The sequence below is a fragment of the Alligator mississippiensis genome, chromosome 12 (genome assembly GCF_030867095.1).
Source record: "Alligator mississippiensis isolate rAllMis1 chromosome 12, rAllMis1, whole genome shotgun sequence".
Taxonomy (NCBI): domain Eukaryota; kingdom Metazoa; phylum Chordata; order Crocodylia; family Alligatoridae; genus Alligator; species Alligator mississippiensis.
Genome location: NC_081835.1, coordinates 38,408,332 through 38,435,840, shown reverse-complemented (window position 1 = coordinate 38,435,840; position 27,509 = coordinate 38,408,332). Strand labels below are relative to the sequence as shown.

Sequence of the window (27,509 nt, the reverse complement as noted above, 5' to 3'; positions counted from 1 at the left end):
ATGCATCTGTGGATGCATGACAAGGTGTGTTTGGTCTTCCTGACCACGTCCCCACACTGTTGGCCCATGTTCATTTTGGCATCAGTAATGACTCCAAGATCCTTTTCTGCCTGTGCACTGATGAGAAAGGAGTTTCCCAGCCTGTAGGTATGCTGCTGGTTCTTCCCCCCCAGGTGCTGTACCTTGTACTTGTCAGTATTGAAACCCATCCTGTTCTCATCCACCCACCCCTGTAACCTGTCAAGGTCTGATTGCAGCCTATTCCTCCCTTCTAGCGTGCCCACTTCCCCCCACATTTTAGTGTCGTCTGTGAATTTGAACAGGGTGCTTTTTACCCCCTCGTCCAAGTCTCTGATGAAGATGTTGAACAGAGCAGGCTCGAGGACCGAGCCCTGCAGAACCCCAATGCCCACATCCCTCCAGGTCGAATAAGACCCATCCACCACCACTCTCTGAGTGCGGCCTTCCAGCCAGTTAGTGACCCATTTGACTGTGTAGGAGTCGGCATCACAGTCCCCTAGTTTTTTAATGAGAATGGGGTGAGAAACATTGTCGAAGGCCTGCCTAAAGTCCAGAAAGACTACATCCACTGCTACCCCTGCGTCCAAGGATTTTGTGACATGGTCATAGAACGCCACCAGGTTGGTCTGACAGGACCTGCCTCTAATGAACCCATGTTGGTTGCCCCTAAGCATAATCTCCTCTGCTGGCCCCTCGCGGACATGCACCAGGATAATTCTCTCAAAAAGCTTACCCAGGATTGAGGTAAGACTAACTGGCCTATAGTTTCCTGGGTCCTCCTCCTTCTTCCTTTTTGTTGAAAATGGGAACCACATTGGCCCTTTTCCTGTCCTCTGACACCTCACCAGAGCACCACGAGTGCTCATAAAGCTGTGCCAGGGGTCCCACAATGACCTCTGCTAATTCCCTCAGCACTCTGGGGTGGAGATCGTCAGGACCAGCTGATTTAAATACTTCCAGTCCCTCCAGAAGTTCCCTGACTAGATCCTCACTGACCCTAGGCCTGGGTGCGCCTGCCCCGGGGCCTGAGGGGGTCCCAGCGGATGGGCTGATCTGGTCCCTGCTCAGGAAAATGGAGGCAAAAAAATCCTTAAATAGGTTAGCCTTGTCGTCTGGTACGAAAACCAGATATCCTAGCATGTCTTGCAGAGGCTCGCGTTACCCAGTACCTTCTTTTTGCTCCCTATGTATTTAAAAAAGGACTTCTTGTTGTCCTTGATCTTGGTAGCTAGTCCCAGTTCCATCTCCGCCTTGGCCTTCCTGTGCCCCCCTACAGCCCCAAGCAACCGAGGTATTGTCCTCCCTGGTGGTGGCCCCTCCCTTCCATTGGGTGTACGCCTCCTTTTTAGCTAGATGTTCCCATATGCTTTTGGTGAGCCAAGGGGGCTTTTGCACCCTCTTGCCCCCTTTGATCCGTGTTGGGATTACCTCCCTTTGGGCTTGGAGGATCGTCTCCTTGAGGAATGACCACTCTTCTTGGACACCCGACTCCTTTCCCCTCCAGGACCTCGGTGCCTCCCCGACTATTCTCCTTACCTTGTTGAAATCTGCCCTCCTGAAGTCCAGGGCTGCTGCCTTGCTGCAGGCCTTTGCCACCTTGCTCTGGATGGTGAATTCCAGCAGGCGATGATCACTGTTGCCCAGGTGGTCGAGTACCCGCAGTCCCCTCACCAGGTCATCGCCCGTGGCCAGGACCAGGTGCTACAAGGCATCTCCCCTGGTGGGGATAGATAGATGGAGGTCCTGTATCTTGGCTAGGAACCTACATGAGCGGTTAGACCTAGCTGACTGCTCTTTCCAGCAGATGTCTGAAAAGTTCAGGTCACCGATGATGAGCACGTCCTTTGACCTAACTACCTCGGTGAGCTGACTTAAGAATTCCTGGTCTAGCTCTTCCCCTTGGTTGGGTGGTCTGTAGTAGACCCCCACGGTTAAGTCCCTTTCCCCTCGACTTCCTTGTATTCTAACCCAGAGCACTTCAGTGTGCCCCTCCTCTGACCTTGTGCTACTTGTTGAGAATGTGTATTCCTCGTCGACGTAGAGCGCCACACCCCCACCTTTCCTTCCTCTCCTATCCCTCCTGTACAGCCTATAGCCCTTGATATTCACTGCCTAGTTGTGCATTGGGTCCCACCACATTTCTGTGAGCCCCACTATATCTGGGTTGGTGTCAGCTAGCAGGAGGGTAAGTTCCTGCTGCTTGTTCCCCATACTACGAGCGTTTGTGTAGAGGCATTTGAGGCCTCCTGAAAATGTGTGCACTGGCCCCCTAATCTCAGTACTGCCTGGGCCCCAGTTTTCTGGGTATTTGTTCTGCTTGTCGTCAGTCTAGGCTGGGCTGTTCTTGTGGGTGATGCTTGGCTTACTGGTCCAAGGCTTCCTCTGCCCTCGTCTTCCCCTTCCCCCTACAAGCCTAGTTTAAAGCCCACTGGAAGAGATCCACCAATCTAGAAGAGAACACATGCTTACCTTTTGGGGAAAGGTGAAGCCCATCCCACCCGAGCATGTCTCTCGTCCTGATGGAGTACTGCATCCAGTTTTGGGCTCCACAATTCAAAAAGGATGTGGAAAAGCTTGAGAGAGTACACAGGAGAGCCACGTGCATGATCAGAGGTCAGGAAAACAGACCTTATGATGAGAGGGTGAGAGCTATGGCACTCTTCAGCCTGGAAAAGCACAGGTTCAGGGGTGATCTGGTGACCACCTATAAGTTTATCAGGGGTGCTTACCAGGATCTGGGGAAACGTCTGGGAGCACATAAAAAGTGGAAACAGGGAGAGATCACCAAAGACGAATATACCTTCTCTGCTTGCGCTTGTAGGGAAGCAGTTAGATGGGCCAAAGCTACCATGGAGCTGAGGATGGCGTCCCATGTAAAGGACAACAAGAAATTGTTTTTTAGATATATAGGAAGTATAAGGAAGGCCCAGGGAGGAATAGGACCCCTGCTAAATGGACAGAAACAATTGGTGACGGACAGGGGGGACAAGGCTGAACTCCTCAACGAGTTCTTTGCCTCACTGTTCCTAAGCGAGGGGCATGACAAGTCACTCACTGGGGTTGTAGAGAGGCAGCAGCAAGGCACCAGACTACCATGCATAGACCCTGAGAAGGTGCAGAGTCACTTGGAAGAATTGGATGCCTTTAAGTCGGCAGGCCTGGATGAGCTCCATCCGAGGGTGCTGAAGGCACTGGCCGACATCAGTGCAGAGCCACTGGCGGGAATATTTGAATGCTCGTGGTGCATGGGCCAAGTCCCAGAGGACTGGAAAAGGGCCAGTGTGGTCCCCATTTTCAAGAAGGGGAGGAAGGAGGACCCGGGCAACTATAGGCCAGTCAGTCTCACCTTCATCCTTGGCAAAATCTTTGAAAAAATTATCAAGGCTCACATTTGCGAGAGCCCAGCAGGACAAATTATGCTGAGGGGAAACCAGCACGGGTTCGTAGCAGGCAGATCATGCCTGACTAATCTAGTCTCTTTTTATGACCAAGTTACAAAACGCCTGGACACAGGAGGAGGGATGGATGTCGTATACTTAGACTTCAGGAAGGCCTTCGATACGGTATCCCACCCCATACTGGTGAACAAGTTAAGAGGCTGTGACTTGGATGACTACACAGTCCGGTGGGTGGCGAATTGGCTAGAGGGTAGCACCCAGAGAGTCGTGGTGAATGGGTCGGTTTCGACCTGGAAGGGTGTGGGCAGTGCGGTCCCTCAGGGCTCGGTCCTTGGACTGATACTCTTTAATGTCTTCATCAGCGACTTGGACGAGGGAGTGAAATGTACTCTGTCCAAGTTTGCAGATGACACAAAGCTATGGGGAGAAGTGGACACGCCGGAGGGCAGGGAACAGCTGCAAGCAGACCTGGACAGGTTGGACAAGTGGGCAGAAAACAACAGAATGCAGTTCAACAAGGAGAAATGCAAAGTGCTGCACCTAGGGAGGAAAAATGTCCAGCATACCTACAGCCTAGGGAATGACCTGCTGGGTGGCACGGAAGTCAAAAGGGATCTTGGAGTCCTAGTGGACTCCAAGATGAACATGAGTCGGCAGTGTGACAAAGCCATCAGAAAAGCCAATGGCACTTTATCCTGCATCAGCACATGCATGACGAGTAGATCCAAGGAGGTGATACTTCCCCCCTATCGGGCGCTGGTCAGACCGCAGTTGGAGTACTGTGTGCAATTCTGGGCGCCGCACTTCAAGAAGGATGCAGATAACCTGGAGAGGGTCCAGAGAAGGGCCACTCGTATGGTTAAGGGCCTGCAGACCAAGCCCTACGAGGAGAGACTAGAGAACCTGGACCTTTTCAGCCTCCGCAAGAGAAGGTTGAGAGGCGACCTTGTGGCTGCCTATAAGTTCATCACGGGGGCACAGAAGGGAATTGGTGAGTTTTTATTCACCAGGGCGCCTCCGGGGCTTACAAGAAATAATGACCACAAGCTAGCAGAGAGCAGATTTAGACTAGACATTAGGAAGAACTTCTTCACAGTTCGAGTGGCCAAAGTCTGGAATGGGCTCCCAAGGGAGGTGGTGCTCTCCCCTACCCTGGGGGTCTTCAAGAGGAGGTTAGATAAGCATCTAGCTGGGGTCATCTAGACCCAACACTCTTTCCTGCCTATGCATGGGGTCAGACTCGATGATCTATTGAGGTCACTTCCGACCCTAACATCTATGAATCTATGAGGCTATGAAACCAGAGCTCCCCAAGGGATGACAAGGTTGAATGGTCACAAACTCCTCCATGACCGTTTCAGGCTGGACATAAGGAAGAACTTCTTTACTGTCCCAGTCCCCAAGGTTTGGAATAGACTGTCACTGGAGGTGGTTCAAGCGCCTACCTTGAACGCCTTCAAGAGACATTTGGATAGTTATTGTCGCAGGGCACCCCGGTGCCTGCTCCTAGAGAGGAGAAACTGCCAGGGAGAGAGCCCTGGCAGAGCCAATTGAGCACAGCTGCGGGTTGCCAGAGCAACTAAGGGGAGTCAGCTGGCCAGAAGGGGGCAGGGCCTGGCCCTTATGAAGCCCAGGGCCTAAGCCAGGCTGGCAGTTCTCTGCCAGTAGCCAGAGAGGCAGGAGCTCCCTCAGCTGAGATATGGGAAGGAGCCTGAGTTGCAAGTACAGCTCATGATAGCCCTGGAGGCTTGAGCTATGATACTGAGGTATGGCCATGTGGCTTGTGGTTATGTTACAGCCTAGGGGCTTGTGGTTTTGTGTTGTGTTTGTGTTATTACACCCGGAGGCTTGGGCAAGGCTGTAGGGGTTGGAGGAGGCCTCAATTATAGGGACCCCAGAGAGTGTGGGGTGCCATAGCGCCAAGAGGGCGCATTATTTGCATAGCGCCAGGGAAGGCGCAGCTCGCATGCCAGTGCCTGAGCAACTGGCGGCGAGGAGCGCGGCCAGTGGGTTGCGGGCGCAACCCGTAGGTTGCGGACGGGGACCTAGACCCCTGATTGCGTGTGGGGGAACATAGACCCCGGCCCCAGGAAAGGGGTGGTATTATTGAGTAGCCCAGTGTGGGCACGGCGAACCCCAAAGGGGGGGGGGAGCGCCACTACTGAGGAGCCCTAGAGGGGCCATATCAAGGAGCCTGAGATGGGCATAGCGAGCCTGGCCGCAGGCTAGTGCGGTAACACCCCTCAGACTGAGGCAGGGCGCTGCGGTTGCCCCGAGAAGACAGGGAGTAGCAGCGCGGTGAGCCAGGGTCAGAGAGGGTGCCCGTGCGGTTGGCCCATAGGACCGGAGGCCCGCTAGGGAGTCCCTGAGCGAGACTGTACCATCAGGGGAGGCCCAGCGGGAGGCTGGGCATGAGAGAGACAGACCCAACAACGTCTATTACATCTGCGAGGCTTGGGGCGTGGTATCAGGGGAGGTAGGAGCCACGCATAGCCCATAAGGCTGGGGTGCTTGGGTAGCGCCCATCACACGGGGAGACCCACGAGGGGTCCAGGAGCTTACGTGCCCGAGGAAACACAAGGCAGCCTCCCTATTATATATTCTATCAAGACGTGGCGGGCGAGAATGGAGGGTGCCCTCGGGCCGAAGTAGCGTGGTGAGAGGGCCTCAGGGAGATCACGGCCCTCCGCGAGGACCCTGCCATGAGAACTGGTGCATTGGCCGGGAAGCGGCCGTGCACAGGGAAAGAACCCGTGACCCTGAAAAGGGAAAAGAACCTTAGGGCTAGAACGGATCTGCAGAGACAGACGGGGCAGTAGGATTGAGGGGCCTGGGAGGATAAGCCCAGGTCAAGTACAAGACTGCCAGTCAGAATTGTAGATAGAAAGACGTTGGGTTAGGTCTAGAGGAAAAAAAAAAAGGCTTAGCTATGGCAGGAATAGTAGCTCTAGAAGACAGGTGGCAAGAAGCTTTCACCTGGCAGTTGCGCGTGGATGAGGCAGAGGAAAAGGCTGCCCGTCTAGAGCTGGATTTAGAGATAATGAGAGCACAGAAGGAACAAGCCGAGGCAAAGGTGGCCGCTTTAGAGTTGCGGGTGCAACCCGGGAAGAAAGAAGGCGGTTCCAAAGAGATAAGGCACCTGATGGCATCAGGAGCAGAAAAGACTCGAGCATTAGAACGGCTCGTGGCAGAGGAGGCCAGAAAGAGCAGACAGTGAGTGGAGCAGCTGCGAGAGATGCAGGAGGAGTTGGCTGAAGAGGAGGAAGCCCCCAGAACCTGATGGAAACCAGACAGGAGAACAAAAGGAGGTAATGCAAAAGCTTGAAATATCTAAAAGCCTTATAGCAACCCTCCAGAAAGAGGTCCACAGTCAGGTGGAACAGATGGAAAGCCTGGAAGAGAGCCGGGGGCTCTGGCGAGAGAGATGCAACCAGGCAGAACACATGGCTGAAGAGCTTAGAAAGAAGCTGACAGAGAATCACGCCCAGGTAGAAGAAACCAGGAAGGTGATAATAAGAGAAATGGAGAGGGTGAAAGAATATATGGCCAGTCAGGAGGCTTTAGAAGCACAGAAGCAGTCCCTTGAGGCTGAGATGAAAGCCAAAACAGAGGAGCATATAAAGCTGCAGGCCGAGTGTCAAAGGGGAGAGAAAGAATTAGAGGCCAAGGTGAGAGAGACTGAAGAGTTGTGGGCCCAGTTGGAAAAAGGGGCAGTGGAAAAGGACCTCTGTGAAGAACAGATACGGGCCCTCAAAACCCACCTGGAGGACAAAGCAGCAGAGCACATGAAGCTGCAGTCTCAGCTGCAGACCGCAGAAGCAGAAAATGACTACCTGGAAGACCAGGTACAGCGCCTTAAAGCCCTTCTAGAAGAGAGTGCGGCTAAAGAGGCAGCAACCGACACTGAGAGGGAGCAGCTACGGCAGCAGATGCAAACCTTGAGACGGCAGGTACAGGCCTTAGAGGAACAGATTAAAACGTTCCAGGAACAGAGACAGTCCTTGCTAATGGAGGTGGGAGCCGGCACCAAGGAGGGTGTAGAATTGCGAGCTCGATTGCAAGAAGCAGAAAAGGACCACGACCAAAAGGGGGAAGAGATCCAGTCCCTAAAGACTCTGTTAAAAGAAAGCACAGCCAGGGAACTGGCATTGCAAGAGAGGGTGGTACAACAGCCCGTACAGACCTCTCAGATACCTTGCAGAAGACTAGCCATAATAAGCAGTCAGTTGGAGGGACATGCCTCCAGGGTCAAGGCAGGATATGAGGAGCACCTCCAGGAGCTTAAAGGCCTGAAAGAGGTGTTAGTAGATGCAGAGAAAATGCTAAAAGCGGTGTAGCCCATGCTCCTGAAAGAGGAAAAGAGTCAGGAGCCACCTAGAACGGAAAGTTTACAGATCCTTAGAGAAGGAAAGGAACTTGAGCAGCAAGAAAAGAATGCAAAGGGGGAGGTACTCTTAGGGGTGAACCCCATGAAGTTGAAAGAAGAGATCACCACTGCAGTTATGGAGGGTCTCAATCAGAGATGGAGTCAGTAGGTGGTCCAATACACTACTGAAATGAGTGACCTCCGGGAAAAGCTGGGAAAAGTTGCTAGTGGGGGTGATGCTGCAAGATTGGCAGCCCTAAAACAAAAGCAACAGAAGAAACTAGACCAGGGGCCGGAGACAGCTCAGATTCAGGTGTATAGCAGACAAGGGGCGGCTGCTATAGGGGAGAAGGCGATAGAATCTCCTGGTGAGAGAAGAGTCCAGAGGCCTGAAGAGGACCAGAGAAACCGAAACCCCAAGGAAGCTAAGGGGGGAGGAGAGGTGCATCCCAAGCTCTACCCTAGAGCGGAGCTACCCAGCTCTGTGAAGCAAAAGGAACCGTGTCAAACCCAGACGGCAGGTCCAACTAAAAAGGTAGAAGGTCCAGCTATGACTAAAGCAACTCGGGGGGAGACAAGACAAAGGAGAGAAAGACGACCTTATGTTTATATTAATAATCTCCCACGGCAAGTCAGGTGGAGGACCCTAAGGAAAATAGTAGAGACCAGAGTCGGAGAGGTAGCTTGGGTGAAAATATATACAGGGCCCGGCGGAAGACTGACTGGCCAAGGGAAAATAGAGTTTTGGAGGATGGAAGATGCCTGGCATGCACTTAGGGTGCAGTGGGAGCTTTGGGGAAAGCTCCAGGATTGGCAGGAAGCCAAGGAAAGGAGGGAGGTATGGAATCACACATGGAAAAGAGAAGACTTGGGACACAGACGGAGGAAAAGGGGCGAGACACCCCATGTAGCAGGAAACCGCTCTCCCAGCAAGAGAGAAGGGGTTTTGGCTCCACAGGGTAAAAGCGGTAATAGAGAATGAGAGAGAGGCCTGAGTAGCACCCTACCAGGGACAAGCTAGTGTGGGGGGACTACCTTTGGCAGGGTAACTCCCGGAAAATCCCACGCGGTGCACCCTGGGGAAAAGGCGAGCAGGGGGCGCCTTAAAACCTCCGCCACTTATAAGAGAGACGCCGGGTGCGGGAAGAGAGGCCGAGAAGAGCCGCCGAGGCCAACTGGATTCGAATGAATGAAGATCTTCCTCGGTGAGTTCGATCTTAAGGGGGGAGGTGTGTTGCAGGGCACCCCGGTGCCTGCTCCTAGAGAGGAGAAACTGCCAGGGAGAGAGCCAATTGAGCACAGCTGCGGGTTGCCGGAGCAACTAAGGGGAGTCAGCTGGCCAGAAGGGGGCAGGGCCTGGCCCTTATGAAGCCCAGGGCCGAAGCCAGGCTGGCAGTTCTCTGCCAGTAGCCAGAGAGGCAGGAGCTCCCTCAGCTGAGATATGGGAAGGAGCCTGAGTTGCAAGTACAGCTCATGATAGCCCTGGAGGCTTGAGCTATGATACTGAGGTATGGCCATGTGGCTTGTGGTTATGTGTTGTGTTTGTGTTATTATACCCGGAGGCTTGGGCGAGGCTGTAGGGGTTGGAGGAGGCCTCAATTATAGGGACCCCAGAGAGTGTGGGGTGCCATAGCGCCAAGAGGGCGCATTATTTGCATAGCGCCAGGGAAGGCGCAGCTCGCACGCCAGTGCCTGAGCAACTGGCGGCGAGGAGCACGGCCAGTGGGTCGCGGGCGCAACCTGTAGGTTGCGGACGGGGACCTAGACCCCCGGATTGCGTGTGGGGGGAACATAGACCCCGGCCCCAGGAAAGGGGTGGTATTATTGAGTAGCCCAGTGTGGGCACGGTGAACCCCAAAGAGGGGGGAGAGCGCCATTACTGAGGAGCACTAGAGGGGCCATATCAAGGAGCCCGAGATGGGTATAGCGAGCCCGGCCGCAGGCTAGTGCGGTAACACCGTCAGACTGAGGCAGGGCGCTGCGGTTGCCCCGAGAAGACGGGGAGTAGCAGCGCGGTGAGCCAGGGTCAGAGAGGGTGCCTGTGCGGTTGGCCCATAGGACCGGAGGCCCGCTAGGGAGTCCCTGAGCGAGACTGTACCATCAGGGGAGGCCCAGCGGGAGGCTGGGCACAAGAGAGACAGACCCAACAACGTCTATTACATCTGCGAGGCTTGGGGCGTGGTATCAGGGGAGGTAGGAGCCATGCATAGCCCATAAGGCTGGGGTGCTTGGGTAGCGCCCATCACACGGGGAGACCCACGAGGGGTCCAGGAGCTTACGTGCCCGAGGAAACACAAGGCAGCCTCCCTATTATATATTCCATCAAGACGTGGCGGGCGAGAATGGAGGGTGCCCTCGAGCTGAAGTAGCGCGGTGAGAGGGTCTCAAGGAGATCACGGCCCTCCGCGAGGACCCCGCTGTGACAGTTATCTTGCTGGGATCCTATGATCCCTGTTGACTTCCTGCCCCTGGGGCAGGGGACTGGACTCGATGATCTTCTGAGGTCCCTTCCAGCCCTAGCATCTATGAATCTACTATACTTTGCTGTAAATATTGGTATCTGAGGAGACATGATGGGTAATATTGATTATAGGCAGGAAAGGTTCTATGGATAGGTGTGATATCTTTTATTAGACCAACTAAATAGTTGAAAAAAAGTTATTTGTAAGCTTTTGGGTGCAATCACCCTTCTTCAGGCATAGGGAGTCTTTGCTGTTCTGAGTTTTAGGCTCCCTGTGCCTAAAGACATATAGATTCCTTAAGTGTTTATACACATGCAACAAGGGTGCTTTAACTTTAGTGCTTTATTTAAAGTGCTTTAGGTTAATGTGCTTTAAAAATGAATACACATGTTGTGGCTCCACGTGAGTTTCATGCCTTGCTGCAGTTCTGTGGAGTTAAGTGGCAGGGGATGCCAGACACTGCATAATCTAATTGCACTGTTGCAAGTGAGTGAATGAATGAATGGTGCATGCCATCACCTTTGTTATAAACAAAAAGTAAAGGAATAGAATAAAAATCAACTTGGTCAGTCTTTTTATCACTTTCACAACACCCTCCATGGAAGAAGGGAAGGAGGGAGGGAAGGAGTGAGCAATGGAGGCAGGTGGTGCAGATGGCATGCTCCCCACTCTGCCATCTCAGTGAGCACATCTGGAGCTGTGCTGGGGAGGAGGGAGAGGGGTGCCTGATGTGGGGGCAAGAGCCCCCCACCCCATGGTCCAGGAACCCTTAGGGACTTCTGCACCCAGGGATATAAGAGGGCTTCTCTGATCTCCAATCTACTTCCCAGAGCCAGAACAAGGAGGGGAGTGTTGACACATTGAGAACCAACTAGCACACTGCACCCCATGATGTGTGGATGGGCAAGTCCCACAGGCAAGCCCCTTTCCTACCCCTCACCCCACCCCCACTGATCACCCCCAAAAAGGGGCCAGCCACCTTAGAACCCCTGCAGCCAGCCCACCTACTACAACACTGGCAGGATCACTCCCAGGTTCCCCTGCACTCACGAAGGGGGACAGTGGGGAATACACCCACACCCCACTATTACTACACAGCCACTGCACACCCCCCAAATGGGGGTCCAGGAAGGATGGTGGTTCCTCAAGGGAGCAGTCCTACTGACACAGAAGGAGACAATCCCATTGCGCATAAAAAGGGGCAAAGGGGCCAAGAAGCCTTCTTTGCTGAACAGGAACGTCCAGGAAAGCCTAAGGGCAAAGGAAGAGGGATACAGGCTGTGGAAACAGGGGTAGCTACCAAGTAGGAGTACACCTCCCTGGCTCACACTTGCAGGGAATCGGTTAGGAAGGCCAAAGCAGGTTTAGAACTTAGGCTGGCAACAAAAATTAAGGACAGCAAAAAGTCCTTCAGGTATATAGGGAACAAAAGGAAGGCGCAGAATAGCATGGTACCCCTACAGGACAGAAGAGGGGGACAAAGCTGAGCTCTTCAATGAGTTCCTTGCATCTGTATTCCTAGACACAGACCCAGATAAATCTCCCAATTGGACTGTAGATAGACACAGGAGGGACACCAGCCCACCAAATGTTAGTGCAGTCTTAGTGAAGGGGCAGTTGGAGGGGTTGGATGTGTTCAAATCAGTGGGCCCGAATCAACTTCATCCAAGGGTGCTGAAGGCATTGTCCAGTGTCATAGCAGAGCCACTGGCATAGCTGTTCAAGCACTCATGGTTCTCTGGTCAGATCCCAGAGGACTGGAAAAGGGCCAATGTGGTCTGTATTTTCAAGAAGGGGAGGAGGTAGGAACTGGGAAACTATAGGCTAGTTAGTTTCACCTCTATCCTTGGGAAAACTCTGGAAAAAATTATTAAGCATCACATTTGTGGGAGCCCAGCAGGGGAAATAATGCTGAAAGGAAATCAGCATTGCAGGTAGATCCTGCCGGACTGACCTTGTTTCTTTTTGTGACCAGGTCACAAAATGCTTAGACGTAGGAGTCGAGGTAGATGTCATCTACCTAGACTTTATCGAAGGCCTTCTTAAAGTATTACATTCTGTTCTCGTAAATAAATTGACAGGCTGTGATGCAGATGATTATACAGTCAGGTGGGTGGCAAATTGGCTTAGGGGTTGCATCCAGTGAGTGGTGGTGGATGGGTTGATATTGACCTGGAAAGATGTGGGCAGTGGAGTCCTGCAAGCCTCAGTCCTTGGACTGGTGCTATTCAATGTCTTCATCAGTGACTTGGACGAGGGCGTAGACAGCACCCTGTCCAAGTTCACAGATGATACCAAATTATGGGGTGAAGTTAACACACCAGAGGGTAGGGAACAGATCCAGGCAGATCTGGACTTGGAAAAATGGGCAGAATGAAATAGGATGCAGTTCAACAAAGACAAGTGCAAAGTGCTGCACCTGGGCAAAAAGAACCACCAACACACTTACAGGCTTGGGGATGACCTTCTCAGCAGCACAGCAGTGGAAAGGGATCTCGGAGTCATAGTTGACTCCATGATAAACATGAGTTGTCAATATGACAAAGTGATCCACAAGGCTAACCATGCTTTATCATGCATTACCAGATGCATGACAAACAAGTCCAGGGAGTTGATTCTTCCCCTCTATGCAGCACTGGTCAGGCCACAGTTGGAGAACTGCATCCAGTTTTGGGCATTGCACTTCAAGAGGGATGCGGAGAATCTTGAGAGGGTTCAGAGGTTGACCACTTGTATGGCCAGAGGCCTGCAGGCAAAGCCCTATGAGGAGAGACTGAGGGACCTAGATCCCTTCAGCCTTTGCAAGAGAAGGCTGAGAGGTGATCTTGTGGCTGCCTATACATTCATCAGGGAATGGCAGCAAGGAATAGGAGATACTTTATTTACTAAGGCATCCCCTGGAGTAACTAGGAACAATGGCCACAAATTGACATAGAGCAGATTTTGGTTGGACATTAGAAATAACTTCTTCACAGTAAGGGTTGCCAGAATCTGGAATGGGCTTTCAAAGGAGGATGGTGCTCTCCCCTACCTTGGGAGTCTTGAAGAGGAGACTGGACAAGCACCTAGCTGGAGTTGTCTGACCCCAGCGCTCTTTCCTGCCCAGGGCAGGGGGTCAGACTTGATGACCTACTGAGGTCCCTTCTAACCCTAACATTTATGAATCTATCCCTGCAGGCCCCCAAGCCCCAGCTCATCAGACCACACTGGGTTCCCATGCAAATTCCCTGTGCCCCCCAGGGTCCCATACATACTTGGGGGAAGTGGGTTAAACACCCACACTCCCCTTCACAGTGAGGGGAGGAAACCCCCCATGAGACCACCTACAGCTGACAAAACAAGGTGGACCAAGAGAAACCCTCACTGGAGAGCCATATGGGGAAGGGAGAGTGGACTATGTGATATCCCACACAGTAATGGGAGTGTACAGTGGCAGGCTATCTACATTCATGATGCCCTGGCCAACCAGCTTCTAGCTACCTTGCAAAGTGAGGAGGGGAGTAGGGCCATGCTGCTGCTTGCTGGTGCCCTGAGCTGCTCAGTGGCCCGACAAAGGCAGTTTTTTAAAGTTATCTGACTCAATTAATTTGTCAAATGTTAAAGTTTTAAAACTGTGTTTTTAAAATAAAGTAAGAACTGCCTATACTGGCTGACTGGTGCAGAACCTTCCCTTCTCCTGAACAACATAGAAAAAATGACCTTTTGTGGGTGACCCTAAGCAAATGTTTGAGACTGTTGACATAGCAGTAGTGGTGGCGGCTGTGACATGGAGCATGCCGCTGGCCTTGCTGAGTAGATCTTGTGGGGGTGGGGGGAGCAGTACCTCTCCTACAATCCACATGTTGTTTTGGGTCTGGGGGGGGCTTCAAGGAGATCTTGTGGGGGGTTTCCCCCCTTGCTATGAAGGGGAGTGCAGAACCCACTTCCCTGAAGTGTGCAAGGAACCCTGGGGGGTGGGGGGCTTTTGGGGGTCTCTGGGGCTTTGGGTGTGTGGTGACTCCTCCTCCCAGTGTGTCAGCTGGCCTTGTAATGATAGAGGGGGAAGGTGAATTCAGGTTGTGCCCAGGGGGTGTAACTGTGAAACCAGAGAAACCCTGTCCTGTTTTACTTTTACATTTACTTTGCCTTAACTAGATGCTAATGAACGGTACTGCTGGCCAGTCCGCTAGGACTGGACTGCCTCATTCAATCAACCCCATAAACCGAAGAGCCACCTAACACTTAACCATAAGTGGCTTTCTTGCTGCTTTCCAGCTGACAATCTGTTATGGAGGGTTTTTTCTTTTCCATTTTTACTGGGTGGGGGAGGGGGTGGGAGTAGAGGGAAGGCTTCCAATTATGCAAGGTTGGGATGGGGAAACTTTTGGAACATTTCCCTGCCTACAAATTTCAGCTTAGAATGTGACCAGTTAGAAAACACTTGTGTGATTTCTCTCTTTCACTGCTCACTCTCTCTCTCTTCTTTCTCTCTTTTATCCCCCCTGACTTGCTGCAGTGTATGTGAAGCAGTGTCTCATGTTCTGCTAAGCCACAGGGAGAGGCTATTGTCAATGCTGACAGGCTTGTTTGTAAAGCAAGAGGCATGCAACAATCATTCATTGTGGAGCAGGGTGGGTTTGGTTTCAAGCTCATGCTGCTGATTGATGGAAGCCCACCCCACCCTCTTGTTTTGCTGTCAAATGTGTGACTGTGTTTTTAAAGAATATACTTGGTAGCGGTGTTGGTTTGAGACAAAAAGAAATGCAAAACTCTAAAACTCTTGGTTAATTTTGGTTCATCTCTGAACCAAGAGTTTTAGAGTTTTGCATTCCTTTCTGTGTATTTAAAGGACACTCCAGGGGCTGTACTCTTATAATGTGTGCGTACAAGGCAGCTGCAAAAGCCCTGAGTTATACTAAGCCAGAAATGGTTTACTGCAGCTTGCCTTAAAATGAGGCATTTGGTGTGTGTGCTGCACTTACCCAGCTCTTGTTTAGAGCTGACTTAGTTTCATAGTTTCATAGTAGCTAGGGTCAGGAGGGACCTGAACAGATCATCTAGCCTGACCCCCTGCCACAGGCAGGAATGAATGCTGGGTTCACAAGACCCCAGACAGGTGATCATCCAACCTCCTCTTGAATTTGCCCAAGGTAGGGGCAAGGACCACTTCCCTGGGAAGCTGGTTCCAGGTTTTGGCCACCCTAACTGTAAAATATCGCCTTCTGATCTCTAACCTAAACCTGTTCTCCATCAGCTTATTACCATTGTTCCTCATCATCCCAGGTGGTGCTGGGGAGAAAAGGGCTCTACCTACTTGCTGTTGATCTCCCCTGATGAGTTTGTAGGCAGCCACTAGGTCCCCCCTCAGCCTTCTCTTGCTGAGGCTGAACATGTTCAGGTCCCTCGGTCTCTCCTCATAGGGCCTGCCCTGCTGCCCTCTCACCAAGAAGGTGGCCCCCCTCTGAACCCTCTCCAGGCTGGTCACATCCCTTTTGAAGTGCGACGTCCAGTACTGGACGCAGTACTCCAACTGCAGCCTGACCAAAGTCGCATAGAGGGGAATGTCACCTCATTGAACCGGCTTCAGATGCACCTTTGGATGCATGACAAGGTATGGCTGGCCTTGCTGGCTGCGGTCTGGCATTGGCGGCTCATGTTCACCTTGGAGTCAATAATGACTTCAAGATCCCTTTCCGTTTCTGTGCTTTCAAAAGGGGAACTCCCCAGCCCGTATGTATGCTGTGGATTCCTTCTCCCAAGGTGCAGCACCCTGCATTTGTCTACGTTGAACCCCATCCTATTCTCGTCTGCCCACTTTTGTAGTCTGTCTAAATCTAGTTGCAGCCTCTCTCTCCCTTCAAGTGTGTCCACCTCGCCCCACATCTTAGTGTCATCAGCAAACTTGGACAGCATGCTTTCCACCCCCTCACCCAAGTTGCTGATGAAGATGTTAAACAGTGTGGGCCTGAGGACCGAGCCCTGGGGTACCCCACTGCTCACATCTCGCCAGGTTGAGTACAACCCATCCACCACTACTCTCTGGTTGCACCCCATCAGCTAATTTTTTACCCATCCAACTGTGCAGGCATCAATGCCACAGTCGCTTAATTTATTGATGAGGATGGGTTTAGAGACAGTGACAAAGGCATTCTTAAGGTCTAGAAAGACTACGTCCATGGTGACACCATCGTCCAAGGATTTAATTACTTGGTCATAAAAGGCAATCAGGTTGGTCAGGCAGGACCTGCCTTTGGTGAACCCATGCTGATTGCTCCTGATCATGATCTCCCCTGCTGGCCCCCCACAGATGTGCTCCTTGATGATTCTCTCCAAGATCTTCCCGAGCACCAAGGTGAGGCTTACAGGCCTATAGTTACTTGGGTCCTCCTTCCTCCCTTTCTTGAAAATTGGGACCACATTAGCCAGTTTCCAATCCCCTGGCACCTGGCCAGATGACCACGAATGCTCATACCGCCAGGCCAAGGGCTCTGCGATGACCCCTGCCAGCTCCCTCAACACCCTTGGGTGGAGGGCATCTGGACCTGCATATTTAAAAATGTCTAGCCTTTCCAGAAGATCCCTAACTACATCTGCGCTGACTGAAGGCCTGACAGAGCTATCCCAGAGATTGTCCGTGCCTCTGATAGGTGGGATATCCCGATCCCTGTTCAAGAAAACAGAGGCAAAGAAACTGTTAAAAATATCAGCTTTCTTGTCTGGTGTAGCCACGAGATTACCGTTTGCGTCTTGCAGGGGGCCTACATTGCCTGGCGGGCGCCCTCTTCTTGCTCCCAACGTACTTGAAAAAGGACTTTTTGTTGTCCTTAATCCTGGGCGCTAGGCTGAGTTCCATCTCTGCCTTGGCCTTCCTAATAGCTCTCCTACACTCCCGGGCCAAGGAGGAGTACTCCTCCTTGGTGATAGCTCCTCTCTTCCACTGGTTTAGTCCATGATCTCTAGTATCCAGGAGGTTGATGAAATGGAGCTCATAGGCTCGTCTCTGGCAATTGCCTGGCAACTGACTCCCCAGCCCAGCCCAGCCCCTGGCTTCTTTACTTTTCATTCCATCCAGGAAGAGCACACACCAACTGCTGAAACTTCCTTAGCCTGATGAAGGGGTTTTGAACCCGAAAGCTTTCGTAATAACTATTCTCCAACCATTTGGGTTGGTCTAATAAAAGATATCAAATTCACCCAAGGAAACTTGTCTGGGTAGTTTAGGTCACCCATGACGATAACATCCCTTGACCTAACCACCTCCATAAGCTGACGGGAGAAGTCCTGGTCTAGCTCTTCCCCCTGGTTGGGTGGTCTGTAGTAGACACCCACCGTAAGGTCCCTTTTGCCACGGCCCCCTTGTAGTTTGACCCATAGTGCCTCTACCCAACCCTCCTCTAACCCAAAGCTAATCCTTGATGTTGTGAGGTGCTCTTTGACATAGAACACAACACCCCCACCTTTCCTCTCTGTCCTGTCTCTTCTATATAGGGTGTATCCCCAAATGCCCACTGCCCAGTCATAGGTAGGGTCCCACTAGGTTTCTGTGAGCCGTGCTAAGTCTGGGTTCTTGCTCGCAACCAGGAGGCACAGTTCCTCCTGCTTACTCCCCATACTATGAGCATTAGTGTAGTGTACTTTATCTGAGTCACTCCTGATTCAAGCTGGTATAAGTGGTAAGCAGAATGTAGCTCATTACATATAGACCAATGATGGATATAAACAACTCATCATATAATAACCCATATATAGGAAGTACCTTAGGGCATTTGTACATGTTTGTGCCACAGCGCCAAATGCTTTTAGAAGTGCCCAGTGCTGTGGCACATGCAGTTGCATAATTGGTGAAATGTGTGTCAGTGCTGAGAATATGGTACTGGCACACTTTTGAACTAAAACCTGTTGAAGGTGTTTTAGTTCAAAAGCTTACCGCTGCCATTTTCTGCATGCTGACATGCATTTCACTGCTAACACAACTCCATTCAACACAGTGCAGAGCGCATCAGATCATGTGTAGAGCTGATTTGAGTAATCGAGTCTGCTCCGATGCTCTGGATCTCCATGTCAGCGCACAAAAATGTATGTGTATGAATGCCCTTACATTGCTCAGTTCCCTGAAATGCAGCTGTCCTTGCAGAGCAGCTCTGGGATGGGACACTGGAGCTATTATTTCCCAGCAAGGCTTCTCTAGTTCTTCAGAAAGCAGCAAGGTGCTCTGTTGCCAGGAGACTGAACCATTCACTTAAGCTTAACTAGGTGCTAATGAGCAGTAGCTGGTCAATCTACCAGGACTGCCTTATTCAATCAACCTCATAAGCTGAAAGTTCTGGCTCCAAAGAGCCACTTATGGGGGCAGCTGGGAGCCTGGGGGGGGGGCTGGCAGGGGTGTGAAGTGAAGCAGAGCCCCAGCTCTTCACCCCAGCTTGGGACCTAGTTCCAGGCCCCTGCCAGTCCCCGAGACCCCCAGCAGCCCCCATAGGTGGCTCTTTGGAGTCAGAACTTTCAGTTTATAGGGTTGATTGAATGAGGCAGTCCTGGTATATTGGCCAACTTCTGCTCATTAGCAGGGATCTTGGTTTTCCCTGATAAAAAAAAAAAATTGCAAATTCTCTGATAAAACCCCCCAAAACCCTGATTAAAATGAAACCCTCCCTCCCCAGCCTCCCTAGCCCAGTTGGTGCCCCTCACTCCCCCCCCCCCAGCCCCCTGCTGCTTCTGGTACCCCTCATTCCCTTCCCACAGCCCCACAGCCCTGGTGGTGCACCTCACTCTCTCTTCCCACGGATCCCTGGCCCTGCTGCGTACCCCTCACTCCCCCCCACAAGCCTGCAGCTCTGCTCCTGTCCTTCATACCTCCCCACAACTCCACCACCCCTACTGGTGCCCCTTGCCCCCCGCTTACAGCTCCTGCTCCCCCAGCCCTGCCTAGGGTTACCATACATCTGGGTTTTCCCAGACATGTCCTCCAGCGGGTAAAGTGATTGGCTGTAAGGGGGTCACATACTCCCTGTGCGGGCTCCAGCAAGGTAGAGAGAGAGAGAGTATGTGTGCGAGAGAGAGAGCACAAGCGGGCACACGTGCAATGCAAGAGCTGCTTGGGCAGCAGGGCTGGGGGGGCAGGGGTCTGTGGGGTGGGAGTGAGAGGCACCAGCAGGGCTGGCGGGGCAGAGCCTGTGGGTCCAGAGTGCAGGACACTGGCAGGGCTGCGGGGCAGGGGGCTGTAGGTCGGGAGTGAGGGGCACCGGCAGGGCTGGGAGGGGGACAGGAGGCTGTGGATCAGGAGTGAGGGGCAGGGGGGAGGGAACCGGTGACTGGTTTGGGTGTGCATGGCACTGGCAGCACCAGGGAGCTGCAGGTCATGGGTGAGGGGCACCAGCAAGCAGAGAGAGGCAGTGTACTGCTGTTTGGGAGTGAGGGCCACTGGCAAGGCTAGGCTCAGTGGGTCCAGAGTGAGGAGCAGCAGCAGGGATTGGGGGCGTGGCTTGTCAGTGAGGGGCAACAGAATGGATGTCTTAAGTGTAATGTGTGGCAAGGATATAAGTAACATATGTCCACACACTTTTATGTGGTATCATCTTGTTGCTTGAAGCTGTAGGCTTAAAATGGCACCCTTTTGCATAAAGTGTTTTTGTATTTGTTTCATCTATAAAATATGGCTAAAATATTAATGATATTTAATGATATGTCAGTTAATGATGTGATTGGGACAAACCATAAAGTTGTTGCACATGTTGGGAGAACATTGTAGTTTATTCCTTGTTCTATCATGCCATTACTTGATTGAATAGGTGACCAGGTCACAACTTAAGACATGATTAACTGGTTAAAATCTCTAGGGGCTTGAAAGGACCTCATAGATCATTGGGTCCAGCCCCTCACACTGTAGGCAGGAAGACAACTTGGGTCAAGTGACCCCAGCGGGGTGACTGTCCAGTCTCCTCTTGAAAACCTCCAGGATAGGTGACTGCACCACCTCTGGAGGGAGTTTATTGCACAGTCTGGACACCCTGACTGTGAAGGAGTTTTTCCTGGTATTAAGCCTGAAGCAGCCTTCCAGGAGTTTATTTCCATTGGTCCTGATCTTCTATAGGAATGGGTGACTTGAGTCAGGGGGGGCATGTGCCCTGCCCGCAACCAGTCAGCGACTGTGGGGGGGATCCCCCTGCGGCTGATCACAATGATGGGGGGGCGGGAAGGTGTCCCCCGCAGCCAATCTCACTCACCAAAAAGCAGCCGCATTTCTTCTGGAAGTGCCTGTGGCTGCTTCTGCTGGTGGCCCTGCTCCCCAGTTGGCACTCATGCACCACCTGGGAGCATGGCCACTTTACCTGGCAGCCCTGCTACCCAGCCAGTGCTCACAGGGGGGGCACTGGCACTCTTGCTTGCTGCTCCTAAGCAACAAGCGTGGCCATCGGGGTGCACCAGCACTCTCAGGGGGTGCATGTGCACCGCCGTACACCCCCTATGCATCACCACTGTCCCCAGGGGTGCCCTGGTGACCAGTTGTTCACTGAGCTCCTGATACACTCCTCTGATACAGTGGTAAGCTGCTATCAAGTCCCCTCTCAACCTTCCCTTCTTTAGGCTAAAGAGGCCCAGGTCCCTCAGCCTTTCCTCATATGGCTTGCCCTGCAAGTCCCTTATCATACAGGTAGCTCTTTTCATAGAATCATAGAAGTAGGGTCAGAAGGGACCTTATAGATCTTCAAGTCTGACCCCCTGCCTGGGCAGGAGGAAAACTGGGCTCAAATGACCCCAGCCAGGTAGGCATCGAGCCGCTTCTTAAAGACCCCCAGGGTAGGAGCCAGCACCACTTCCCTTGGAAGTTGGTTCCAGATCCTAGCCGCCCTAACTGTGAAGTAGTTCTTATGGATGTCTAATCTAAACCTACTCTCCAACAACTTGTGGCCGTTATTCCTTGTTATCCTGGGGGGTGCTAAGGGAAACAAGGTCTCCCCCAAACCCTTCTGGTCCCCCCTAGTGAGTTTATGGACGGTCACAGGGTCTCCCCTCAGCCTTCTCTTGTGAAGGCTGAACAGGTTCAGGTCCCGTAGCCTCGCATTGTAGGGTCTGCCCTGCTGTCCCCAGATCTTGCGGGTGGCCCTCCTCTGGACCCTCTCAGTGTTGTCCACATCCCTCTTGAAGTGGGGTGCCCAGAACTGGACACAGTACTCCAGCTGTGGCCTGACCAGTGTTGCGTAGAGGAGGAGGATCACCTCCTTGGCCCTACTTGAGATGCACCTGTGGATGCACGATAGGGTCCGGTTAGCCCTGCGGACCGTGACCTCGCATTGTCGGCCCATGTTCATCTTGGAGTCGATGACTCCAAGATCCCTTTCTGCCTCCGTGCTCTCAAGAAGGGAGTTTCCCATCTTATAAGTGTGTTGCTGGTTACTATTGCCCAAGTGCAGCACCCTGTGCTTGTCAGTATTGAAATGCATCCTGTTTTTGTTAGCCCACCCTTGCAATCTATCTAGGTCTTGCTGCAGTCTTTCCCTCCCTACTAGCATGCCCACCTCACTCCAAATTTTGGTATCATCAGCAAATTTGAACAGGTTGCTTTTCACCCCGTTGTCCAAATCGCTGATAAAGAAATTGAACAGTGAGGGCCCAAGGACCTAGCCCTGGGGGACTCTGCTGCCCACTTCCCCTCAGGTCAAATATGACCCGTCCACCACCACCCTCTGAGTACGACCCTTCAGCCAATTTGCAATCCATCTGACTGTGTAGGCATCGATGCCACAGTCGCCTAGTTTTTTAATGAGGATGGGGTAGGAGACAGTGTCAAAGGCCTTGCTGAAGTCCAGAAAGACTACATCCACGGTGACACCTGCATCCAATGCTTTTGTGACCTAATCGTAAAAGGCAATCAGGTTCATTTGACATGACCTGCCCCTAATGAAACCGTGCTGGTTGCCCTTGAGCATCATCCCTGATGCTGGCCCATCACAGATGTGCTCCTTGATGATCTTCTCAAAGAGTTTCCCCAGGATTGAGGTAAGACTGATGGGCCTATAGTTGCCCGGGTCCTCCCTCCTCCCTTTTTTAAAGATGGGGACCACATGGGCCATCTTCCAATCATCTGGCACCTGGCCCGAGCACCATGAGCGCTCGTAAAGCTGTGCCAAGGGCCCTGCAATAACCCCTGCTAGCTCCCTCAACACCCTGGGGTGGAGAGCATCTGGACCTGCTGACTTGAACACGTCCAGCCCCTCCAGAAGCACTCTAACCCGGTCCTCCTCAACCTTAGGTCTGGAGGCGTTCCCCTCAAGTCCGTCTTGAAACACAGTGGGGGAGTCCCGGTCCCTGCACAAGAAAACAGAGGTGAAGAATTTGTTAAAGAGGTCTGCCTTCTCCTCTGGTGCAACCACCAGATTGCCCAGCACATCTTGCAGGGGCCCCACATTTCCCGGTGCCTTCTTCATCCTCCCTATATATTTGAAAAAGGACTTTTTATTATTTTTGATCTTGGACACTAGTCCTAGCTCTATGTCCGCCTTAGCTTTCCTAACAGCCCCCCTACAGGCCTGAGCAGTGGAGGTATACTCTTCTTTGGAGAGAGCCCCCAGCTTCCACCAGGTGTATGCCACCTTTTTGGCAACCAGGCATTCCCGGATGTCCTTGGTGAGCTAGGGAGGCTTTTGGGCACTCTTGCCCCCTTGCTTCTTGTTGGGATCATCACCCCTTGTGCCCTGAGTATCGTCTCCTTCAGGAATGACCACTCATCTTGGGCACTGGATTTCCCTGCCCTTGAGATCCCCAGCGCCTCTCCCACCAATTTCCACAACTCATTGAAGTTGGCCCTCTTGAAGTCTAGGGCTACTGCCTTGCTGCAGGCCCTTGACACCCTGCTATGGATGATGAATTCAGCAAGCGATGATCGCTATCACCCAGGTGGTTAAGGACCTGGAGCCCCTTTACCAGATCATCGCCTGTGGCCAGGACCAGGTCCAACAGGGCATTTCCTCTGGTGGGACTGTGCACCTCCTGGGTTAAGTGGAGGTCCTGTATCTCGGCCAGGAACCTCCTGGAATGGTCCGACCCGGCTGACTGCTCCTCCCAGCAGATGTCCGGATAATTTAGATCACCCATGACAACTACATCCCTTGCCTTAAGTGGCTGCAAGCTGGCCCAAAAATTCCTGGTCCAGCTCCTCCTCTTGGTTGGGGGGTCTGTAGTAGACCTCCACCGTTAAATCCCTCTCCCCACGACCCTCTTGTATCTTGACCCAGAGCACTTCAGCTTGCCCCTCCTCCGACCCCATTCTGCTGGCAGAGGATGTGTATTGCTCTTTGACATAGAGCACCACACCTCCTCCCTTCCTTCCTTCTCTATCCTGCCTGTAGAGCCTATGGGATGAATCCCACCACATTTTTGTAAGTCCTACTATTTCTGGGTTTGAACTGGCTATTCTGAGGGCGAGTTCCTCCTGTTTGTTCCCCATATTTATTCTGGACCCAATAACATTTTTCCATTTCTTTATTGAAGTGTGGTGCCCAGAACTGGACGCAGTACTCCAACTGCGGTCTCACCAGTGCTGATTACAGAGGGAGTATCACTTCCTTAGTTTTACACAAGATGCATCGGTTGATGCATGCCAGCATGTTCTTTGCCCTGCTGGCCACCACATTGTATTGATGGCTCATGTTCATGTGATGGTCAATCATTACCCCTAGGTTCCTTTTGGCTGTGGTGCAAGTCAGCTTGTCACCTCCGAGCCTGTATGTATGTTGCGGATTATTTGCCCCCAGACAGAGCACCTTACACTTGGAAGTGTTAAACTTCATCTGGTTCCGGTCTGCCCAACTCTCTAGCCTGTCCAGGTCCACCTGTATCAGCAACCTAACTTCTGGCATGGCCACACTGCCCCATAACTTGGCCAGCAAACTTTTCACTCCCACATCCAAACCATTGATAAAGATGTTGGAAAGCACCGGTCTAAGCACAGACCCCTGAGGGACACCACTGGCCACTTCATGCCAGGATGACACAGATCCATTCATGAGAACTCTCTGGATCCTACCGTGTAGCCACTTTCCCAGCAACTGAACCATCGAGCAACTGAGCCCACAGCCTTCCAGTTTTCCCACAAGGTTATCATGGAATACTAGATCAAAAGCCTTTTGGAAGTCTAGGTATATAACATCTACCTCGTCTCCCATGTCCAGGTGGCAAAAGACCTGATCATAGAAGGAGATGAGATTGGTAAGAAAAAACCTACATGTGACAAAACCATGCTGGCTGTCATTCAGTATCTTACCTTCTGCGAGCATATTGCACATAGATTCTTTAATGAGCTTTTCCAAGATTTTTCCTGGGATAGAAGTTAAGCTGATTGATTTATAGCTGCCTGGGTCCTCCCTCTTCCCCTTCTTGAAGATGGGCACAATGTTGGCCCTCTTCCAATCCTCAGGGATCTCCCCTGTGCACCATGAATTCTGAAAGAGATTTGCCAGGGGTTCTGCAATGACCTCAGCCAGCTCTTTCAGTACTCTTGGATGGAGTCCATCTGGTTCCACTAACTTATAAGTGATTAGCTTTTCTTATTGGTATTGAACCTGCTCAGCATCCACAATGGGGAGGCTGTCAGTCCTGGCTTGTCCCCTATGAGCCTTATCTCACTTGACTTTCCCCATGGTGCGGTGAAATACCAAAGCAAAGTGAGCATTCAGGAGTTCAGTTTTTTTCCTGAATGTTAGTTACCAGTTGTCCCAAGGTGTTAAGCAGAGGTCCCAAACTTCCACGTGTTTTCCTTCTACTCCCTACATACCTAAAAAAGGACTTCTTATTGTCCTTGACTCCTGTGGCTAACCTAAACTCAGTCGCCGCCTTGGCTTTCTTGATAATTTCCATACAAGTGCTAGCCACTAAACTATAGTCCTCCTTGAGGACTGTCCCTACCTTCCACTATGCATACACCTCTTTTTTTCTTTTTTAAGAGGACCGCAATTTCTCTATTAAGCCAGGAGGGCTTACCAGCCTTCCTGCTACCTTTCCTCTTTGTAGGAACGGCATTCTTTTGTGCTTCAAGGATTGTGTCCTTGAGCAACTACCATTCTTCATGCACCCCATTTGCCTTCCCTTCCTGGTCCCTCATCGCCTCCCCTACTAATGCTCTGAGCCTGTTGAAGTCAGCGTTCTTGAAGTCCAGGACTTCAGTCCTGCTGGTTGATTTGTCAACCTTGTGGCGGACAGTGAACCTGATAATTTCATGGTCACTGTAGCCCAGGTTACTCTCAATATTCAGGCCACACACCAAATCATCTCCCTTGGCCAAGATCAGGTCTAGGAGACGGTTACCTCTGGTTGGCCCTTGCACTTCCTGGGTCAGAAAGAGCTCTTCAATCACAGTCAGGAAACTACATGAACGATCTGACCTAGCCAAGTGTTCCTCTGTGTCCGGGTAATTGAAGTCACCCATGACAACCAAGTCCCTTGCGCGTGCGGCCTCTTGTCAGTTCTTGAGAGAACTCCAGATCCAGCTCCTCCCCTTGGTTCAGTGGCCTGTAGTAAATGCGCACAGTTAGGTCTCTAATGTCAGCCTCCAGAGAGGTGTATCACTCTCTCATGTACAGAGCTATCCCTCCTCCTTTTCTCCCTACTCTGTCCCTTCTGTGCAGGGTGTAACCCTCTAAAGCTATGCTCCAGTCATGTGAGGAGTCCCACCAGGTCTCCGTGATCCCTACCAGGTCATATTGCCCACTAGAGAGCAGTAGGGCTAGCTCCTCCTTCTTATTCCCCGTGCTCCTGGCATTGGTGTACAGGCAGCTGAAGCCCTCAACTGACACCCTCGTTTTCCTGAGACGCTATAGGAGAACTGTTTGGTTAGCATTTCCAGAAAAAAATGATATACCTTGTAGGATATTTTGAAGATTTGTTCATTAAGTTCTTTGAGAGAGTAGAATCCAAGGTGCAGTGAAGAGTAAATTATTATTTAATAGATATTCTGGGGCAGATTTTCAGTGGGCTTCTAAAAAGGCATTTATGTTTGTAGGTGTATCCACATTACATGTATAAAATTCCAGTTTGTACAATGCAAGAACTATCACATACAGACTCAATTTAACATGAATTATTTGCTTATGCAGTTGCTCATTTTACATATAAAAAATCAAGGTATCCACGAATTCTGTGTGTGCAGATTTGGCATTTTGTTGAAAAATTGGCCCTAGGACCTTAAATCCTTCAGAGAGTCTGAAAATCAATGTAGGAACTTAAATGACTTTTTAAAAAACTCTTAACAGTTATGAAATTTTACTAGCTGTTGATATTGCCTCTTATTTTAGGGCAATTTTTCCACCCAATTGACTTTAATATAGTTGAAATCCATCCTGGATCTGATCCCAAGAAACCGGATGCCACAATGATTGTCAAAAACAATGAACTGACAGTAACAAGGTAAATAATAATTAAGTCTTCATCAAACATTATTTTGCTAATGTGTAGGTTGTGCTCTGCTATGAACAATGATGTTTTCTTTTTCAGGGGGTGGCAGAAAGATTACAGAAAAGATACCAAGCATGGCCTTGATATCCCTTGCTGGTTTGTTCATAACAGTGGTGCAGGGCTGATTGATGGAGTTCACACAGACTATATTGTTTCCAGTATATTTTGACACCATTATCAATTAATCTTCAGATCTGTGTTAAGAGAATATTTTTCTGCATGAGTTATGCTTCCTAATAGTCATCAACTACTAAAAATCCTAAGCTTACTGTATTAATGCTTTGTTTGAAACTATCCTCACTTAACAGGTTCTCATGAATCAGGTTACTGAGTGCAGCTGGTCCACACTGTCTTCACTCAACCAATATCTAAGATCTGTGCGCTAAAATATAATATTTGATCAAATAAAACAAATACAGAATGTTGTGTTAAATTCATTTGTGAGGTTAAAACTCTGATTTATTCTTCTATGTAGAATAAACTTTATATTCAAGGTGAAATGAGCAATTGATTCTTATAAATGGTTTTGAAAAAAAGCTTGAAAATTTACTGCTTCATTTAATCTTTCCAGCTGTCATCAGTGCTTAAACTTCAATGAATTTATGTTTTAAACTTTTAAGATTTCAGGTAAATGTTGAACCATGTTATCTGCAAAACAGCAAAACATCTGACTTTTGAGATTTGATAGACCCAGACCTTTTTTGCAAGAGAATTAAAGAAGATATAGCATGTTAAAACTGTTTATCCCTTGATTAGATTGTATTGAGCACTGATGTAGCACCAGACCTGTGGATGGGTCACTGATAGCAGAATTTGAATCTGGGACTCTCAATTTTAAAG

At 50.9% G+C, this 27,509-nt stretch overlaps 2 protein-coding genes across 4 annotated transcripts in view; both read left to right on the top strand.

Moving 5' to 3' along the window:
• The window catches only part of LOC102559722 (inter-alpha-trypsin inhibitor heavy chain H3), a 134,343-nt gene extending 107,174 nt beyond the window's left edge, over positions 1-27,169 (top strand). For all 3 annotated transcript variants that reach the window (XM_059716066.1, XM_059716065.1, XM_059716064.1), the window contains 2 exons: positions 26,510-26,621; positions 26,709-27,169. The gene's annotated coding sequence lies outside the window, so the exon portion shown is untranslated. The remainder of the gene's footprint in view (positions 1-26,509; positions 26,622-26,708) is intronic.
• On the top strand, positions 3,949-10,804 carry LOC132244551 (tropomyosin isoforms a/b/d/f-like). Its single transcript, XM_059716069.1, has one exon. It carries the CDS (start codon positions 6,731-6,733, stop codon positions 7,754-7,756), a length of 1,026 nt encoding a protein of 341 aa, XP_059572052.1. The 5' UTR covers positions 3,949-6,730; the 3' UTR covers positions 7,757-10,804.
• Positions 27,170-27,509: the final 340 nt, after the last annotated feature.